Source organism: Sciurus carolinensis, chromosome 7, assembly GCF_902686445.1.
Source record: "Sciurus carolinensis chromosome 7, mSciCar1.2, whole genome shotgun sequence".
Taxonomy (NCBI): domain Eukaryota; kingdom Metazoa; phylum Chordata; class Mammalia; order Rodentia; family Sciuridae; genus Sciurus; species Sciurus carolinensis.
The window spans coordinates 118,753,930-118,774,835 of NC_062219.1; the positions used below are offsets into that span (position 1 = coordinate 118,753,930).

General features: G+C 52.7%; 1 protein-coding gene across 1 annotated transcript; it reads left to right on the forward strand.

Moving 5' to 3' along the window:
* The first annotated feature begins 2,330 nt into the window (after window positions 1-2,330).
* Window positions 2,331-20,906, forward strand: Bnip5 (BCL2 interacting protein 5). The gene is made up of 12 exons (XM_047558766.1): window positions 2,331-2,446; window positions 8,310-8,935; window positions 9,764-9,883; window positions 12,171-12,235; window positions 12,452-12,692; window positions 13,661-13,792; window positions 14,757-14,818; window positions 15,046-15,274; window positions 15,986-16,117; window positions 17,222-17,286; window positions 18,583-18,846; window positions 20,430-20,906. Exons 2-12 carry the CDS (start codon window positions 8,314-8,316, stop codon window positions 20,463-20,465), a joined length of 1,968 nt encoding a protein of 655 aa, XP_047414722.1. The 5' UTR covers window positions 2,331-2,446; window positions 8,310-8,313; the 3' UTR covers window positions 20,466-20,906.

Here is a 20,906-nt window from a genome sequence, read left to right on the forward strand (position 1 = left end):
CCCCAACCCTGTGGTGCAGTTTCATTTTTTAATGTCAATATTATTATTTTAATTATTTTTGCTAGGCTCTATCACGGAGCTATCCCCCTATATATTCTAATTAAATGACAATTAATAAATATTCCCTCTCAATCTCTCCTCCCTCCCTCTGTATCTTTCCTTGGAGCACTTGGTTGGGAACTGCCCCCACCAGAGTCCTCTCTGTGGCCAGTAACCCGCCCAGGGGCTCAGGGCCTGCACTTAGGGGACCCTGTGCTTGGCGAGGGCTCTGCTGGGATGGGGCTGGATTTCTTCAGACTCTGAACAGGGGCCCTTGGTTCTCATTTTGCACTGAGACCTGTGCATCACATAGCTGGCTCCAGCCCCTGGGATAGGCAGCTGCCAGGGTCTGTCTCTGGAATCCCAACCAAGACTTGTTTTGACAGGTGTGGAAGACAGGCCTATGTTGCCCCTCTGGACTCCGATGACAGAGGGTGCAGAGGCCCCCGGCACCCCCGAAAGCTTCTCCCCTGTGCACCAAGGAGTGGTTGTGCCTGAAGGTGGAGCTTTAGGTTACGGGCTGCACAACATCCCTGTGACTTTCGCCCACCCCTGCTTCCATCAGCTTAATTTTTATTTTTTTATAATAAAATACATAGTACATAAAATTGACCACTTTAACCCATTTTAGATGTGTAGTCCAGGGCTTGAGGAACATTCATGTTGTTGTTCGACCATCTCCACTGTCTTCAAAACCTGTCCAGGCTCCTGCCCCGAGAAACTCTGTCCTCGTGAAACACCAACTCCTGTTCTCTTCCACTTGCTTCTGGGATTTTCTCTGTGTCTTTCTGTGGATGCCATAAGGGTGGGACGGGCCAGGCCTATTCCCCTCTGAATACGAAAGAGCTCACAGAGCCTGGAAGGAGTGGCCAACACAATACAGTTTCCTAAACAAATAAAAGATATGGAATATTTTTTAACCCTGTTTGAGGCCTGGGTCACCTCTTGTGCCAGTAAACACTCTAAATTCCTTGTTGAGATAGTGTCCAGCACATATAGCCGGATCTAAAACCTGTTTGTTGACAGAATGAATGAAACAATAATAACTCTGCTACCAATAATTAAATATTGATTCTTAATTGAGAACTTAGTGCCATGAACTGATTTTTATTTTTTGTTTTGTACCAGGAATTGAACCCAGAGATACTGAGCTACATCCTCAGTGTTTCTATTTTTTGAGACAGGGACTCGCTAAGTTGCTTAGGGCCTCGTAGTGCTAAGTTGCTGAGGCTGGCTTTGATCTCTCAATCCTCCTACCTCAGCCTCCCAAGCCACAGGGTATGGGCCGCTGCACCTGGCTTTCCACTTTTTTAATTGGTGCAGTATTGTCATATATAATGATGGGATTTGTTGTCTCATATTCGTGCGTGCACACAATGTAAAAATATGATATCATTTTCTTCCTTTTCTTATAAGCATTTCACATCTGGTTCTGCCTCAGTTATCTGCAGAGGCAATTATTTGTTTTATAAGAAAAGCTCAGAGATACAGTGTCCTCTGCCTGAGGTCACACAGCTGGCAGGTGGTTTCCAGGTTTGGGCCACCTCAAAGCTAGGTGTGTCCATATTCATTTTGCATTGAATGCCTCCCCATGTCAGTAAATAAAAGGGCATTTCTAATATTTTTTACTTTTATTTAAATAAAACTCATTTTTCTTTTCTGATTTTCTGAAACATGTACTTACTCTCCTCAAAAAAAAAAAAAAAAAAAAAGACACTTCAGAAGGTGGAAATTTGACTTTTTAAGACTTCATAGACTGTTCTCTCAAGATTCATGGCAAAAACCTGCCCAAGAGTAGCAGGATTTGGAAATCAGCTTCCAAGTCCAGGTTTTTGCCTCCAGGTTAAGAAATAACATGCACTGCATCGGCGGCCTTTCCTTCTGGATTTTTCCTCCCCATCAGTCTGCAGAGAGAACCGAGGTGGTCATGCCACCTCCGCTACTCCCCCACCAGCGTGTCCCAGGAGGGTTTGTTCCCGCCTCTGCAGACTGGCCGCCTCCAGCCAGGTCAGTGTTTACTCAGCACTGGTTTCTTATAGGGACTTGGGTGCAATAAGGAAGTTGTCAAGTGAAACTGTTTTTTTCCAGGGTAGCTGAGCTAAGCCTCCTATCATTGGAGAAGCGGGAAGCAGCCCCGGGACGGGTGGCAACAGGTGGAAGCAGGTGGGCTGGGCTTTGGCTCTTGGGATTGGCTGTGCATGAGCTCAGCTCCCAGGAGGTAGCATATATATGTATACAGCCAAAGCATCTTAAAAGTTGCCAGCAGCATCTTCTGTCTGGAAGAGCTGAACTTCACCCTCATAGGATACAACTTCCAGCTAACAAGGAGCATTGCCAATACAGAGCCCCTGGTCTGCGGATCCCGGCCCAGGGTGTCCCAGAAGAGGAGAGACTTCTGTGGTTCAAGGTTGGTTCAACAACAGTCTCCTTTGGGGGCGGAAACAGCAGGTAGATATCTTGGGGTCCTGAAAGGAAGTCAGAAGCAGAATTGGGTCTGGACTCAGGGTCTGGCTTTTTTTTTTTTTTTTTTTTTTGGTGGTGCTGGGGATTGAACCCAGGTCCTTGTGCCTGTGAGGCAAGCACTCTACCAACTGAGCTATCTCCCCAGCCCAGGGTCTGACTTCTTGGTCTTCCATTTCTTTGTCTGTAAAAAGGATGGAGCAGGGATGGATGACGTGATGCTTATGGGCTGTCATTCTAAGAGCTCTGGACTAACTTGAACTTAAAATCTCTGAGCTCAAGGCCCAACCCTGCTATTAACAGTCACCCTAAGCAAGAAATTTTACTTCTTGGGCCTCGGTTTCCTCCTTTGCAGAATGGGACAGCACAAAATCCCTCTCCCACTGGCTTCCCATAGGGTGGTGTGGAGGTGGACTATGTGTGAAGGGGAGGGGTCATTAGCATCCAGGACTGCATTAAGGATCTGTGGTCTCTTTTGTTCTTTCTTGATACAAGGACAGGGGGGCCTTATAAAAAGAATTTTGCAACCTGCTGTTCTTTGGTGGGATCTGGGGCCAGGGGTGGGTTATGCACCCCTCAGGCAGTGTGGCATCGCCACTTCTATGGGGCACGATGGCATGGGATGGGGTGGGTGGAAGAACCAATAGGTTGGACGGAGGGGAACAGAGATTGTTTTTGGAGCTCTCTGGCTTTTTGAATGACATCCTACAGCCTACCCCAGGTGTGCCCCACAGTGCCCAGAGGTTCCTGCTCTTATTAGGACATTCATTCTTTTGAGTGTCAAAGGGTCCTGAAGAGATGGAAGTCTTTGGGAAAACAAGCATTGGATAAGGAGTGTGTTTGGTGGTGACAAGGAACAGGCAGATGGCCAAACTCCAACACTCTCCCCTGAGGTCAGCCAGGCAGAGCGGACACCCTTGGTGGTGCCATGTGGCTGCTCTGAGGCCTCCCGCCACCTGAGGCTGTGCTCAGGGAGGTGTTGTATGTAGGTCCCACTGGTCCTGCAGAGGCTGGACGATGGCAGGAGCCTCTGTCTACCCATGCCTGGGCTCTTGGGAGTCTCTAGGGGAGGTGTGCAGATGCCCGAGGGGCCTGGAAGCATGTGATTAAGGACTCTCCAAGAGATCTGGGCAATCGGATGATGGCTTGGAACACAGAGGACTCCAGGGGAGAGGTGGCCTCTGAGTGTTAAGGATGGCCACCACTGACCAGCTCAGCCTAAGGTGGATGTTCCTTGAGACTCAGGCAGGCTGTAGTGGGACGTTCTGCCTGGAAGGGCGGCGAGTCCCAGGGCAGGAAGGCGGCATGAGGGACACCTGCAGTACTGGAGGTGCGCTAGCTGCTTCGCAGGTTTTCTTCAACTCCAGGAGCCTGTGAAGGGCCCCACACAAGAGAAGGGGTCTCTTCAATTGCCATCATCTAACACCCGGGAGGCAGGTATGGAGGACGAGATGACTGCCTGTCACCCATCCAGTTCTGCCAACGGAGCCTGAGGGGCTGCCTGGCACATGGGGGTGAGAGCTGCAGATGGGGACATCCTCGCAGGAGCCCATTGAAGGCTTTGTGCCTGAACCCACTCAGCTCTCACCTGGGGGTTCTGAACACGAACAATGGCGGCCTCGGTACGTGTCCCTGAGAAGTAGCTGGTGAGCACAGGTGCAGGCCTCGGCCCTGCCGGCTGCCTGTCCAGGGCTCTGTGAGGCTCACCTGTGTTCTTGGTTTTCTTGTTTGGGGTGCAGGTGTGCGGCCCTGGGCACATGTGGTCACGGGGACACGTGTGTGGATGTGGTTCTCTTTGTGTGCACTCACGCGTTTGTGTGTGCGCGTGTGCATGTCTATATCTAGAGGAGGCCCCTTGGTGTACAAGGAGGAAGACAGGACTTAGAATTGGGAGACCTGCACTCGGGTCCCAGCTCTGCTCCCAGCTGTGGCCTTGGGCCATCCCCTCACTCAGGGCCTCAGTTTCCCACTGCAGCCAGTTGTGGTCACAGGCTGTGGTCAATGAGAAAACGGAGCGGGAGCAGAGCTGGTTTGTGTTTGCACACACCTGTGTGTGGTTTACTCATTTATAAACAGGGAGGGCCTCCCCAGCCCGAGGACCCGGGAGGGAGCCCTGCTGGCGTGGGTCCTCCCTGGTGGAACTTGGGGCACTGGGCAAATGGCACCATCCTGTGATTATTCCCCACACTTGGGGCAGAGAAAATTCTGAATGTTCTGAGTTCTTGTGGTTTACAGCATGTGCCTGGTGTTCCCATGGAGTTTCTTGGTGTCCGAGGGGGTGGACTCTGGGTCCACATGTGTGTGCTACACGCAGTCCCTTGGAGCAGCTCTGTGGGTGTGTGACCAGTCGGCTGCTATCAACTGTCTTTGTGTCAAAGGACAGGGGTGGAGGGAGAGCGGTAAAAAAGTAGCCCTGGAAACTACTTTCAGTTCAGTTGTAGAGCAGCAGGGCCGGGTGGCTGCAGTGGCCGACAGTGTGGATGAGGTAGGTGCTAGATATAGAAAATAAACAAAACCCGGCTGTGTGTTTGGGAAAAAATAGGTGAACTTCCTGCTCCAGGTCATCGCCGGGCAGTTTCTCTGGTGGTCTGTTGTTGTTGTTGAACGTGTCACTGGTGTGACGTCATGTCTTAGGAGTCCTGTGATCTGCGGATCACTTGGGTATTTCTGAGCTGATTTGGACTTTGCTCTGAAATCCACTCCCCGCCAAGGTAATCAACATGTTTATAAGAGCAGCTGGGTTTCCACACGAGGAGGGTGTGCTGCTGTCTCGGGGTTACAGTCTGAGCCAGACTGGCCTTCCCCCGATGTCAGGCCAAACATGGATGAGGAAAAGAGGAAGGAGAGAGAAAGTATTGCTCCGATGAATCCCAATAAGCAGAATGTCACACTTAGAACATCTAGAAAGATTGAACCGTTGTTGGATGGGGAGGTCCTTCATAGTTAGACCATCTTGGGGTTTAGAGACTTTAAATGGCTTGACATGCTGTCACGAGGGGGTTCTGCAGGGGGTGGATGGCGGTTTGCTCTTCCTGGTTGGTCACACGGTCTCAGTCCCTGGCCTGGAGCCGGAACATTCAAGGGGAGGAGCAATTAGAGAGGTAGGGGAGACCTGAGTTGATCTTGGTCACGGTCACCTGGCGAGAAGGAAGTGAAGGTGGACCCCCCTTGAGGGAGGATGAGGAAGGGGAAGGAGTCACTGGGTCTGGAGTGAGGAGGCCTTGGGGGATCCGGGAACACCTCATCACCAGGGAACTTGGATAGCTCAGGCTGCGGACTATCCCCCTGCTTCCGGGGCTGCAGCAGCTCCTGCACTTGATCCCTCTCTCCATTTTCTCTCACCTCCCTCTGAGCTCAGACCACTGGTTGCCCTAGGGAGCAGTAGCTAAATTGAGGCAGTTTTCCTGAAAAACCATCAGGATGGAAAACCGTTTGCGGGTGGAATTGTATTGATGCTGAGATTAGAAGTAGCAGCATGTGCTCTGAAGGAGGTAGGAAGGGTCTGCCATCACCAGCGATGGTGAAAAACGTTTCCATGGTGATGACAGCTTTTTAAAAAATTCCTGTGCCTCTCTTCCCTGAGCTGGGTAAGGATGCTCTGGTCCTCTGTGGGGTGGGCCCCCTTGAGCCAAGTTAGCACAGGGCAAAGAGGACTGAGCTGAACACGGGCATCCTGTGTGTGTGGCTGGTTTTGTAATCTTGTTACTGAGCAGCTTCTCTGCCAACCCTATGCGATTTGCCCTGATCACAGGAACATGCAGAAAAAGCAGAGAGAACCCTGACACTGTTTAGTAAATATTTCTATCTTCAGCTTACTTTCGATCTTAAAATCAAATGGCCCTTCCAACTAAATTTACTTTCTTTAAAGACTGTGTGTTACTAAAGAGAGGATGGACAGGAGGGGACGGAGCATCACCTTCTGTAGTGCTTGTATCCCCAGTCCCACCCACTGGAAGACCAGAATATTCTCTTTGAGGGCTTATGCTGCACCTTATCCATGATTGTATCTCTAGCACTGAGCAAATTCCCAGTGCATTGTGGGTGCCTAGTACATGTTTGCGGAAAGCAATAAATGGGACGAAGGACAAATATTTTCCTCTCCTGATCCCACCCTGAACCGTATTCATGAAGAACAATAAGGCAGCTAGCCTGTAAGGCGTTCAAGACCATTAGTCAATTTCCATGTAAGGTAGAAGCATGTGTCGCTGAAGGCTTCCATGGAGCCCAGATGTTCCTTTTAGGGAACATTAAACAACTAATACTGCCTTCCACATTGCCTGTCTCATCCCTGGCCTGAGTTCTTATTTCCTCCAAGGTCATCTAGAGGGCCAGCAGTGCTGGGACCCCCAGGGGCTCTGACTGTGGCAGTCTGGGGCTGCAGCAGTGTCCACTCATGGCTCCCCAGACGGGGGCTGGAAAGAGGGAAGCCATCCTGAATGTTACTGTCACCTTCAGATCTCCCCATGCTTCCTGGGTTTTTTTCTGGTTCCTCACATTCCCCTGGATCCTGCGCAGGTGAAATTGCAATTATAGATGGCTATTTTTGCCTCCGTGCTGGAGGCAAATGTGTAGAATGCGTATTAGAGTAAGTGAATCAGTTGGTAAAGGCAGGGGACATGACATATAAACGCATGATTTATATCCCGCACTGCTAAATAGTCCTTGGTCAGTACGTGGTGAAGTCATAATAACAAATTAGAGCAGGCAACCTGTGGACCTAAGCTCCATGGGAATCCCTGGCAGCTCAGGTTTGGGACTCAGAATCACATTTAATTTTTCTTTTTACTTTCACCAAAGGGCAAAAGGGTTTCTGGGCAACTTTGGAAAAACTGGAGAGCCCCAGGAGATTCACATTAAAGACACAAATTAAACGCAGTGTGCTCAGCCCATCCTGCCCCGATACGTCCAGGAGGAGGGTTCTCTCCTCTTTCTGTTGGCAGCTGCTTTGTCCTGGGTGGAAAGGGCACCCTTGGAGGCAGGGGAGGGACATGTTCTAACATGTTTTGAAAGCCCCGTTGGCTGCTGAGGGGAAGTGACTGAGAGGACAGTCAGAGGCAGAGGCCACTGTCCAGGTCAGCACAGATGGGGGACTGGATGGATGTGCTTTGAAAGTGAGGCCCGCAGGCTTTGCTGATGGGTCCAATGTGGGAATGAGAGAGAGAGAGGGAGGGAGAGAGAGAGAGAGAGAGAGAGAGAGGGAGGGAGAGGGGTCAGGGACGATTTCACATTTGTGGCTTGAGTGATTAGAGGCACAGAGTTGTCATTTGCTGAGCTGTCCCAGAAGGTAGTCACAGCAGCAGGCAGGCAAGTCTGGGGTGTGTTTCAGATGAGGACATGAGCCAGCTGTGGCACGTGAGCTGCCTAAAGTCCCAGGGGACAAGTGGCAGGACTTAGCCTCCGACTCTAGCAGCATTTGTTCCCTGTTGCTGCCGTGACAAAATTCCATTAACCCACTATCTTTGGGACAACACAGATTGTCTTTAGTCCTGGAGTCAGAAGTCCAAAGTCAGTCTCAGTGGACCAAACGAAGGTGAGGGCAGGGCTCTGTTCTCCTGGGAGGCTCCCCCGGTGCCACTGACCAGCCATGAGATCTAGTTGGGTTTTTCTCTTCCAGAAAATGGGGATAGTGAAACCCCTTCCCCTGAGGTTGTTGAGGACTTTAAACAAGATGGTAGCTTTGGGAAAGTGCCCCCTGGAGAGACTGACGGTCACAGGAGTGGCAGGCAGGGTGCTTGGGCCCCGGTCAGCATTGGTAGCTGACTTTGCCTTTCCCTCTGGCCTTCTAAGGGGACTATTTGTTTTGGTTTTAGCCCAATGGAGACCCGGAGGAGCCCACAGAAGCCTCTGGCAGATAGGAGAGCCCAGTCTCTGGACAGATCTCAGGCCCCCAGGAAGGACTCAGGGTCGGGGAACTGCCGATGCCTCTCCTTGCCTACCACTTCCTACCGGAGGACGCTTCGCCGGTCGTCCAGCGATGGGGCCAGATACTCTGGGAGCCCAGCTCAGCCTGCAGAGGCCCAGGGCACAGTCACCGCAGCCCTCACTCTGGAGGAGATGAGGGAGCTTCTCCCCAGTGAGCAGAGGCCCCAGCAAGACACCAGGAAGGACAAGGCCCAGAGGCGGGCCCAGCAGGGGCGGCTGAAGGCCATGCTGAACTTCTTCCTGAGGACAGGCCCAGAGGAGCCCAAAGAAAAGGCCGGCAAAAGGTCGAAGGGGAAGGAGGAGCCCACAGAGCCCCTGGAAGTCCCAGGAGAGGCGGCCCTCAGGAAGAAAGCCCACGACAAGAAAGCCAGTCGCAAGAAACACACTCACAGGAAACTCGGTGCTGAGGAAACCAAGGGGGCCCAAGACCAGGAGGCTGGAGGCCCCGAGGCAGGGCTGCCCAGGACGGCTGTGGCCTCCTGGGAGGAGAGTGACCTGCACCCAGCTGGCAGGGGTGAGCAGACTGCCCGTTCCTAGGTAACCCCAGTCCACCCTGAGGGTGCTCTGAGCTCGCTATCAGCAGAGGGGACAGGGAGGGTGGGAGACAGCAGGACAGCACTGTGGCTGACATTGAGGTCAAATCACCAGAAGGGCTACTGTTCACTGGCCATGTGGTCTCAGGCTGGCGACTTTCCCCTCTGAGCCTCAATTTTTTTTTTCATCCATAAAACGGAGAGAAAATAGATACTGTCTCACGGAGCAGCCGTGGCCCCCGGGAACATGCTCAGTGAGCTGGAGTTATTATTAAGTGCTATTAAGTCTGAGGAACACAGATGAGAAGAGACAGGAAGGTGGGGTGGGGAGCGTGTCTCTCCTCCCTGGTCTCTACCTGGCCACCAGGGTGCTCCTTCTAGGCTTTGGTTCTAGGATGGGCTCTGTCAGGAATAAACCCGGTGTGACTTCGAGCTGGTGGCCGCTCCCTCTTGTGTAATATGAGAGCTCTGGTGTCCGAGGTGACTTCCTAGCCTGACTCCTAGGACCCCAGGGAGATGAATGTCACCCACACCTGGAGGGAAATGGAGCTTTGCCCTGTTTTTTTATTTTTATTTTTATTTTTTGATGGGGAGAAGAGACTCCTGGGAAATCCCGATTGGAGAGGGACAGTTGAGAGGGACACCTGGGTCGAGGTGGCCTCTTGGCAGATTTCAGATTTTTTGGTTAAGCTCAGAGCTGGTACAGCAGCCAATTCTGTGCTGTTTTCTCAAATGGATGAGCCAAGTCAGAGGAACGTCACCCCCATGTCCACTCCCACGCTCACACCCACTGCTTTCATCTATTCCAGGCGGACACGATTCCTATCTGCAGTCGTCCTTGCCCATCAAAGTGGGTGGTGTTGGGTCCTCGGGCATTTCTCCCCAAGCCGCGGGTCCCCAGCCGGAAGAGGAGCTCAAGAAGCTTGACCGTGAGTCTGGATCACTGGCATCCTTTTGGTCTGTGGTCGGGGTGGCTGTCACCCAGTGAGGTGGAATGCTCTATGTGGTCACTGAGGCCTCAGAGGGTGGCTCTCAGAACACACGCGATGATCTTCCCTGCCTCTTCTGCGGCTTCTGGCCATATTACTTATTTTAGAGTCTCACAGAAGGGAGTCTTGGGAATTGGAAAGGCTGTTGGCAAATGCTCCTGCCTTATGTGTTAATGAGAGTGGGACTTTGTTTTTAGTCTCTTAAAGTTTATTTTATTTTAAAAATACGAAGAACAGGGCTGGGGTTGTGGCTCAGTGGGAGAGCGCTTGCCGAGCATGTGTGAGGCACTGGGTTCCATCCTCAGCACCACATGAAGATAAATAAACAAAATAAAAGTCCATCAACAACTCAAAAATACAAAAAAATCCAAGGAATAGTAGGGACTGTGGGCACAGCGGGGTGGTAGAGCACCCGCCTAGCACACAAAGGGCCGGGGGTTCAATTCCCAGCACCACACACACAGACTAAAAACTATCTAAATATATAAATGAATAAGTAAAATAAAAATGGATTGAAGAGTGGTAAGACTAGCTCAATGCATGCTTGTGTATTCAGTTGTCTGACTGTGTGCTTCAGAGGTGTAGGTATGTATAATTTTGTTGTGGAACCATTTTAGAATAAAATGATTCTTCATCTCTAAAGACCTAAACCCACATCTCTAAGAAATAAGGATAGTGTCCTATGCAACTACAATATCATTATTGCTTCTTTTTTGTAAAGAAAAAAATATAGTTATCAACGAACCTTTATTTAATTTATTTATATGTGGTGCTGAGGTTGGAACCCAGTGCCTCACACAGGCTAGGCAAGTGCTCTACCACTGAGCCACAACCCCAGCCCGCATTATTGCATCTTATAAATCAATAATGACACCCATTCATCTAATTCCCTATCAAAAAAGGCCATATTTTTTTAAAAGCTAGAAAATGGAACCACACATCTGTCTAAGAAGAGCTTAAAGATGGTGAGCTCGTCATTGCGTGGGGTTTTTAGTTATTTCACAGCTAATTATTTTCTCACCCTGGAGGGAATCAGCTGATTGAGGAAATGAACAAGAGGCCAAATGGGATTTATAAGAAAGGGAAGCGACTGAGGGTGAAGGAAACCTGTGGATCTGTTGCCATCTCCTGTGTAAACCCCTCAGTTGGCAGCTATCAGGGGACAGACAGTCTGGGCACACTACCCTTGAACAAGGTCATCAAAGGAAACCATTTCTGCTGTTTGTGGCTCCTCCTTAAAAGATTTGAGCCTTGGGCCGAGGGCTGGATTTGGTGGCACATGTCTGTAATCCTAGGGGCTCAGGAGGCTGAGGCAGGAAGATCGTGAGTTCAAAGCCAGCCTCCGTAATTTAGTGAGACCCTAAGCAACTTAGTGAGACCCCATCTCAAAGTAAAAAATTAAGGGTTGGGGAGATAGCTCAATTGGTAGAGTGCTTGCCTTGCAAGCACAAGGCCCTGGGTTCAATCCCCAGCACCGCAAAAAATAAATAAATAAATAAATAAATAAATAAATAAATAAATAAAATAAAAAAATAAATAAAAAATTAAAAAGGCTGGGGATGTGGCTCAGTGGTTGAGAGCCCCTGAGTTCAATCCCAGGTACCAAAAAAAAAAAAGATCTGGTCCGAGGTGTAGTGGAGGCATCCATGGGTCTGTGCCACGCGTCCTGATGTCCTTCTGTGCTCTGCCCTCTGCCTTAGTTAGAATAGGGAATCCACCATTTCCCCCCTTGCCTTTTGCAAGGCGGAAGGACAGTATTAATTAGCCTTGCAAAGTGTTTCCAAGCCCTGCCCCTCATTTGATAGTCTCATAGCCTCTAAGGGAGGCAGGCAGGGATTATGATCCACATTTCACGGGGAAAGAGATGAAGGCCCAGGGAGGGTAAGAAACTTATCCAAGGTCACATAACTCAACAAACCCAAAATAGATGTTGTAGATTTGTGAAGTTCAACGGAATTAGTAGGGCACAAGTCAAGTGTCTGGAAAGCAGACTTGGAATTTCCTGCATAAAATGCCATGCTTGCAGCTGAGCCCTCCCTTGGAGATCCTCCAACTCTCTCTCAGGACAGCCCCTGGAGTGGGGTGCTTCCCCCTCCCCACCAAGGAGCTGTTTCGAGAGGCCCCTCACCTGAGCTACAAGGCCTGGGCTGATTGCAAACCCAAGGTGGTCACGGCAAGTGCTCTTTGTGCATTTGAGGAGGCGACAGGTGCGTGTGCTCTCTTCCAGAGGATGCTGTCATCCGGAGGATCGTGGAGTTGCTCAAGAAAGTGGGAGACCAGTGGGAGGAAGAGGTGAGGAGGGCGTCTGTACAGATCCCAGGCGGCTGGTCTCCTGGTTCAAGCCCCACCTGTCCTTCGCGCCCACCCTCCTGCCTCTCTGGGTTGGGCCTTCCCTCCCCCACCCCCGGCCCCCTGCAGTGCTTGGCTCCTCCCCACTTTTCACCCTGGGAAGCTCTTCTTGTCCTCGGGCTTAGGGCCCTGACTCCGTTTCTCTTTTCTCCCCCACAGCAACTTCAAGTCCCTCAGCTACAGGGGGCCCTACAGAACCCAGCCCCAGTCTGCAGGAGGCAGTCCCAGGAGAAAAAGTCCAGTCTCAAGAGAGCCTTTTCTCTTAAGAAGCACGGCCCCGAGGAGTCCAGGAGAGCAGGGACGGCTAATGTCCCCAGCGCAGAAGCCCAAAAACCCAAGAAGCCCAGCTTTCTGCCCATGTGTGTCGGTAGCCACCGCTCCTCCATCTCCAGCAACCCTGGTGAGCAGACTCTGGCAGTTGCCATAGCAACACTGCAGCTGCCTCCAGCTCTGGAACCTTCCCAGGCCTGGGATTGGCCACTTTAAGGGTCGCCGTCCATTCTGGGTGTTGTACTTGGTCCTGAGCAGGGTGGGGAGGGCTGTGGAGGGGAGGAGGACCGCCAGCTGCCCACCACACCTCACCCAGGTCTGGAACCTGCCTGAGCCCTCCATGGCCATTGTGCCCAGAGGACCCCCACCATTCAGGTCTCTCCGCAACCTCAGCTTCCTTGCACTGGTGGGGGTGGGGGCACACAGGATGTTCAGGAAGGAACCAACCCGAGTGGGGGGCAGGGGGCCTGTGTGGTGCTTTCTGTGTCATCCTCCCTCTCTGTCCCTTGGATTCCTCACCTGTCCTCACAGCCATATTACAAATTGCAATTATTATCCCATCTTACAGGTGAGGGAACAGGGCTTAGGTAAGATCATGTTCAAGGTCACATGACTCATCAGCTGTGGAGTCAGAGGTAGCAGGAGAAAGAATCAGACAGATTGGTCCTTCCTGTGGGTCCAGAGGACCAGCCCAATAGGTCGTGCTGGGCCGGGGGATTTACCGCCTAGAGAGGAACAGGTAATGCTTAACAGCAAGAAGTGGGGCTCCAGAGGCGGCCACTCGGGGAGGGAGCTTCAGGCAGAGCGATTCTGACCATGATCCTTAATTCACACCATAGAATTAGCCCCATTCCCTCTGGGATTCAAGTGAAAATGGTGGAGGGCTGGGGGGCACTCAAGCCTAGGAAAGCCAGTTCTATGAAGGCGCAAAGGCTCAGAGGGCTTGGTCAGGGACGCAGCCAGCCCCCAGCTCACCTGAGTGGCAGCAGGGCCTCAGGACCAGCTGGCCAAGGTGCCACTCAGAGTCTGTGCCAGGTCCTGGCCTACCTGATACCCTGGGACCCAATAACACACCCGCAATTCCATTCTGCTTCCCAGGTGTGGAAGAACCTGAGGTCTGCGAGGCCCTGTCTGCAGATGGTGAGGGCCCAAGTCCCTCTGAACCTCCCACCCAAGCCAGATGCCAGGGACCTGCAGAGGAGCTGCCGCTGGACGGGACCTCGGAATCCAGTCAGTACCCCGCCTCTTTCTCAGAGCCCCTTGGGATAATTCTGGTCCCACTTCTCCTCCACTTGCCAAGAGAAACTGCGGCAGGGAGAGGCAGTGGCCTATGCAGATCTCCTGTGGGAGCCTGTGAAGTGCTCTCTTAAGTGTCTCGGCCAACCGTACACAGCCTCAGTGAGGGTGCTTGTGTGGCTGGGGGAGCCAGCGGGCTGTGGAGGAAAGCCCTGCCCGTGGCAAGGGCTTTACAGATGATGTGAGCTTTGAGGCCCCGCTTTCAGTCTGCGTTCTGACCCCTTCAAGTTACATGAACATGGAAAATCGCTTCATCTCTGACTCAGTTTTCTCATCTGTGAGATGGGCTGATCACAGAACCTTCTTCCTGGGGTCGCTGGAAGCTCTAACTGAATTCAGGCCTATAAGGCCTTCAGGGCAGCCCCTGCTAGCAGCCACTTCGTATCAGCTGTGGTTCCTTGTTAGATGGCCCAGCTTGAGAACCGAAGTAAAAAGGGTGGGGAGCGGGTGGGGGCAGGGGAAGCCCCACCAGGAAAGCTGCCCTCGCTGTTCTTACTTTATCACTGGCAGAGCCAGGCCCGGACTCACAGCATTGCAGGTTCTGAGCCCCTGAAGAAACTGAAAATACTTTTAGGACCTCTGCTTTTGCTGTCCATCCTGCCTTGTTTACTTCTCACAGAAACTGTGCCTGCAGGGGAATTGGGAAGGCCTGCTCTTGAGACCAGGGAGGTGCAGGGTGAGGGGCAGAGGGGAAGAGGCCTAGGCACCTTCTCTCCAGGCCAGAGGCCCTGGTTGGTGAAGGAGAAGGGAGCGTGTTCCCAGGAAGCCAGCTCTGCCTTCTGAGGAGCTCATGAGGACCCCGAGGGGCTGGAGTGTGAAGAGCTCACCCAGGGAGGCCCTGGGGTTGGAATGGAGACTGACCCCGGAAGACTTCGCTAAGCACTTTGGTCTTTTTTAGATGAATTCATCCAGAAGATCCTTGCCCTACTCCAAGATGCCGAGGAGCAGGAGGGAGAGCAGGTGAGGGAACCCCTGCCCCTCACTCAGGACCCCACACTGCTCCTGCAGCCTCTGCTGCTTCCTAAGCCCCCACCCACCCGCTCCAGGTCACCCTTACCCTCCAGCACGCAGTGGCCATCGCTCTTCACTGGGTCCCTCTCTCCAGCCTGTGGATCTCTTTCCCCAGCTCACCTGTGCTCTCCTCAAGGTCAAGGGCCCTGACTCAGTTTCTCTCATCTCCCCCACAGCAACCCCAAGTCCAGGAGGCGGAGGTGGCTGTGGAAAACCTGGCCCCAGTGTGCAGGAAGAAATCCCAGGAGAAGAAGTCCAGCCTCCGGAGAGCCTTTTCCCACAAGAAGCACGGCTCCAAGGAGCCCAAAAGGGCAGGAACTGTCCCAGAGGCCTGGACGCCCAAGAGGCCCAGCGTCCTGCCCTTGTGTGTCGGGGGCCACCGATCCTCCATCTCCAGCAGCTCGGGTGAGCAGGCCTGGCATTGCCATGGTAACAGTCTTCCGGGAGAGCAGGGGGTGGCCTCTGAGGGGCAGGTCACTGCCGTTTGCCTTCTGCTCTCTGCTCGGGCAGAGGAGGGGTGTGGAGTGGAGAGGGGCGAGGGGCCAGCAGGACCCCCCTCCCACAACACTCACCCTCCCCTCCCTACGCACCTGTGGAAACCGGTGCCTCTGAAACACCTGGAGAGCAGACAGAATAACGGCCCCAGGTTTGAAGAAGCAGGGTACGGACTGGGCTTCTGTAGTCGCTCTACACTGAGACCTGAGGACCGCTGGTGTACAGGTTCCCTGGCATTTATGGAGTGCCTGCAGGTCTCATGTGACCTGCTCACAGCCCTGTGAGGTCCATCTCAGGAACCCCACTTGACAGATGGAGAAAGTGTGGTTCAGGCAGTCATGGCGACCTGACCAAGTCTCCTGAGCTTGTGTCCTCTATTGCTTCATTCCAGAGCGTGAGGAGCCCGAGGGGTTGGTGTAAGGAAGAAGAGTTAGATTTCTAGAGAGGGCAAAGAGAGCTCTGTGAACCCCTCACAGCAGGGCAGGGGGTGGCAGGGAACATTCTGAGGACCTGGAAAGCAGGGCCCCTCTATAACAGCCTTTGGGGGGACCTAGACACGGCTCCGTGGGGCGGGGGTCTGATTCGGGTGCAAAACACTCATACCGATTCTTTTGCTCTCAGATCCGGAAGGTCTGGAGTCCCAAGAGCCTTCGGCTGCAGAAGGGGGAGCAGCTGGCTTCTCAGCAGCATCCTCCCAGAGCAGACACCGCACGCCAGAAGGGGGACCTCAGCCAGAGGACGCATGTGAATCTAGTTAGTGCCACCCCTCTCTCACGGGGACAGCTTCCTGGGTGCTTCTCTGCATGGACTCACAGGCTGAAGAGGGAATAGTTCCCGGCAGGGAGTAGAGAAGCAGCTGGGAAACACCCCAGAGACCCAGAGCAGGGCAGGGGCACGGGCTTGCCCTTCCCCTGGGGCTGTTGGGCAGGGTTCAGGTAGAGCACACCTGTCTGTTCCGTGAGCTGTAACTTGACCTCCTCCGCATGGGTTTGCTTGACTGTTTCACGTAAACTCCTAGCTTGCTCTGGTCTCATGATTGGTGATGTCCTGGCGAACAGGCTTTCTGCAGGGGGAGACTCTCGCGCCAGTTTGTAGCATTTCAGGAGTACAAATACTTCTACCCTGGCCAATTTCAAGGTGCCAGCAGTTTATGATAACTGCTCCATTAACCTCCTGCACATTTACAGTGAACTTGGTATGAGAATCCCAGGCTCACCACCGCTAATAACCAGGTGCGTGAGGACGTTCCTGTTGCAGCAGTAACCATGGCGTGACCCCTGCTTGCGTTCTGACTAGCTTTTATTTTTTAATTATTTTTGGTACCAGGGATTGAACCCAGGGGCACTTAACCACTGAGCCATGTCCCAGCCCTTTAATTTGTTTTTTTTTTGTTTTGTTTTGTTTTGTTTACATTTCGAGACAGGGTCTAGCTAATTGCATATGGCCCTGCTAAGTGGCTGAGGCTGGCCTTGAACTTGCAATCCTCCAGCCTCCCGCGCTGCTGGGATTACAGGCACGAGCCACCGCCCCCTGCTGAGGGCTGCTTGCAGTCCAACCTCCATTCCTGACATGGGGAGGCCTGGGTTTTCCCATCTGTCAGTGGAGCCAGATGTGGTTGCAGGGAGGCTGCGCAGGCCAGAGGCCCTTCAGTTTCTCTGGAGCAAGCCCAAACAAAGCTCCCACGCACCAATGCTGGTTTAAGGAAAGCTTTTTCTTTGCCTGTCATAACTCATCTGTGTGCCGTGTTTTAAGATAACATACTATTTATATCGGTGGATGTGTTGCTGCAGCATTTGATGGTGGGGGACCTGGGCGTCACCCCACATACTGTCCCTGATCCTCTCTTCCTTTCCCTAGAGGAACTTATCATCAGCAATCTAGTGGAGCTGCTCCAGGAGGTGGATGGCGATTTGGGGAACCAGGTGAGCACCCCCAGCCCTCCCCAGGCCCCATCCACCCAGCCCTGTCCTGGATTCAGCCCCTTCTGGGTCTCTGGGTGACCTCGGGCACATCTCTTAACCTCTCTGAGCCTCAGTGTCCTCTTTTGTAAAATGGGGGATAATTACCTCCTTGACCAAGTTCAGTGTCTACCTAGAAAGTGCCAGGCGTGTAGAAGGGGAGGCAAATGCCTGCTTATATGCTTTTGTGGCTCCTCCCCCAGCCGGCCAAGACCTTCCCTGTTCAAATCCTGTTTGGAGCTCAGCTCATGCCCCACCACCCTGCAGGCCTCCTGTGCCCATGTCCCTCCCGCCCCTGGGATCTCCGCCTCTGCAAAGCCCCTTTACGCACTGCGTGGCCACGCCCTTCAGCGCTGGCGTGTTTCGGGTTCTTTCAAGCTGTGGATTGTCCTCCCTGCGGGACAGCCCATAACAGCTCTTGAAAAGCGGTTTCCTCAGAGAGACCCCACAGGTCCATTGCGGGCGCAGGTTACAGACGCTCACCCCGCCACACTCGCCCAATTCCCAGTCACTGGCTCCTGCACCCTTTTGCCTGGGAACCCAGAGCCCCTCTGCTACCACACAGGGGGCAAAATCGACACCCTCCGCGTCCCCAAGGGCAGCCCTCCGGGAGCCTGCCTCTGCTGGGGGTGGGTGTCTGAAGACCCTGTCCCCTCTCCTGGAGGCATCCTCGCAGCAGCACGTTCCAAGTCAGCTCCCACAGAGCACAGGGGACGAAGCTGCGGTGTCACCCTGTGTGGGCTGCCTCCCATCCCTGTCCCAGGTCTCCATTCCCCACCAGTGTTTCCTGGGGTCACTTAACAAATCAGTTCCCTGTACCCAAGTCCTCTTCTCTGGGTCACCTTTGGTGCAGGGAGACCCCAGCTACCATTTTTCAGTATGAAGAGCTCACTGGCTCGAGGAGCCTGGGAGTGGGGCTCAGACTCACCTAACATCTCTGCACCAGACATTTTACATTAAAGGTCCCGATCCCTCCCATGGATCCTGGGGCTGGGGGATATTACTCCCGTTTTACAGATGACTGCAGCCGTTTAGGAGGTCACATGGCTAACTCGGCATCAGTTATGTGTCTGGAGACCTGCCCTTTGTGACTGTCCTGCTGCTGTGAGCTGGCCTTTGCAGAAGTGATGTGGAGCAGCAGGGAGGGGGAGTTTAACCAAGGGGATCTCACCAGGGCCACCAGGGTCCCAGTCAGGCTGCGTGACCTGGGGAGGGGCCCTGCCGGTAGCTCTAATGGCCTGCTTTCATTTCTGCTTGCAGATCAGGCGGCACCCCAGCTTTAAGAGGTTTTTTTATGAGTTCTCAGACTCCTCCCTCAGGAAGCTGGTGGCCACCCTGCGCAGACGCCAGGCTCACCTGCCCAATGGGGACGGGAACCTCGCCAAGAGACCCTCCCCATATGCCTTTGGCTTGGTTCACGAATTTGCTGGCAACCACAGTCGCACCATCTGCAGCCTCATGGGCTCCCGGGGCCACTACAGCCAGCACAACTTCACCCAGTTCCCATCCAGGGAGGCCCAGCCGGTGAGAGAGGGCGGGAAAGACAGCGACCATATGGTACAAGGGTCGTGGGCCTGGGGGGCTCTGCCTGCTCTCTCCTCCCCGCTGCACTCAGTTCAGAACTTGCAGGATTCAGTTCCACTGTCACCTCCTCACTGAGGCCTTCAGAGACAATTCTAAACCATGACTTTTTCCCCCAAGAGCGTCACTGACTTTGCTCCATAATTAGTATGGTCTTTGCTCAGCTCTGGTCTCCAGTTGTAGGTACATTTTCACATTTTTTGAATAAGGACATCTACTCCCTCAGTTGCCCTTATGATTTCATAGGTTCTGTGGCTTGGCTTCCCAGTTCTGAACGATCATAAAATTTAAATAACAAAACGGAAGGTTGGATTTCAAATAAGGGTGGTGGAGGAGGACAAGAGTGCTCTGTGGGATGCTCAGGGCTTTTGGGAGTGCGGGGCTCCGGAGGCAGGCCTTACCCCAGCCTCACCCTGGCTGCTTGGACCTGCTCCCCGCTCTGCCTGGTGCTGCCCGCCCAGGCACTGAGATGTTCCTGCTGGACATAATACTTGTCACTGTTTATTTATTTATTTTTTTAATTCTGAGTTTTCATGTTTTCTGGTGGCCTCTGCTCTGCAAATTTCCCCACCCTTTCCAAATGCTCTTCAGATCGCCTGCTTACTATCATCCCCCGCAGATCCGATCTGTAGTGCAGAAGCTACTGAATGAGGTGTGATTTTGGAGGACGGAGATATTCTCTTTGTTGGCCTTGGACAGACAGCCCAGAACTGCTTCCTGGAGGTCCCCTGGGAAAGCAGTCCTTTTTGCAATGATGTTACCCTCACTCAAAACGCATCTGTCATCCTCTCTGGGGGTTGCCTTCAGAAGCCCCTGGAGAGGGCTCTCGAGAGAACCGGTCAGGTCATACTGCATGACAGTTGAATCTTACCAGCACTCTGTTTTGCCTTGGCTGATTTTCCTGGTGGCAACTCCTTGTGACCTTAGACCTCTCTTCTCAGCCCCACTATCTTCTCTGAAGAATGAGAATGTTCTGGAGATTTTGCTCTCTAGGGTGGTTTAGGTAATGGCGCATACAGAGCAATCTGAGTTCTTTGTAAAAGATATTGTGCAAACATGGGTTCTGACATCCTCTTCTGGTTTTACTCACCATTCATTCATTCATTCATTCTTCATTCATTCATTCATTCTTCATTCGACCAGCAGATATTGACGAGTACTTTATATGCTTAGTTGTGCAAAGTGCTGGTTGGTGCTCAGGAAGGTTCTGCCTTCAAGAACTTCACATGCTAGTGGAAAAGAAAATGTTGACCGGTGACGACATTAAATAGCAATCAAATGCCAGAGTGGTAGCTGAGGTCGATGAAGCCAGTTGTCCTGGGAGCCTTCCTGACAGTCGAGGCTGGGGAGGCTGGAGTGGGAAGGAGGATGGGTCAACTCTGTAGGCAGGAGGGACTACAAGAGCCAAGGACCCAGAGGTGCAGCTAGTGCGGGGTGTTGATGGGACTTTGAGTGGTCTATTGTTTGCAGAGAGGGGCCCACAAATCACTGTGCCATTGCTAACACTTGTGTCCTTCTCTTCCCAGAACCTCCCGAGTCCTGAGTGTCAAAGTCCAGACTGAAAGCTATGCCGTGCACTCAGATGCCCTGAACTACCCAAATGACCGGCAGCTTTAACTGGAGACCCTGAAGATGCTTCCTGATGCCCTGCTCGGTGCTTTACGAGCACGCCTAGAAACAGCAGCTGACAACCACTGTGTCCTCTGTAGCCCTGCGTAAGAATGCGCGAAGCCTTGATCCACAGAGCGGGATGCGGGGGCTGTGTTGGGCGAATCAGCCTGGGCTGGGAGTCGGGAGGCCTGAGCCCCTGCTGAACCTGCCCGGACCGCGGCAAGGCCCTGTGTGCACCTTGGACTCTAGTTACCATGCAGAAGTTCTATTGACATTTCCCCAGATATTAGTTTTAAGGTGTTTTTGTTTGTTTGTTTTGGTACCAGGGATGGAACCCAGGGGCACATGACCACTGAGCCACATCCCCAGCCCTTTTTTATCTTTTATTTAGA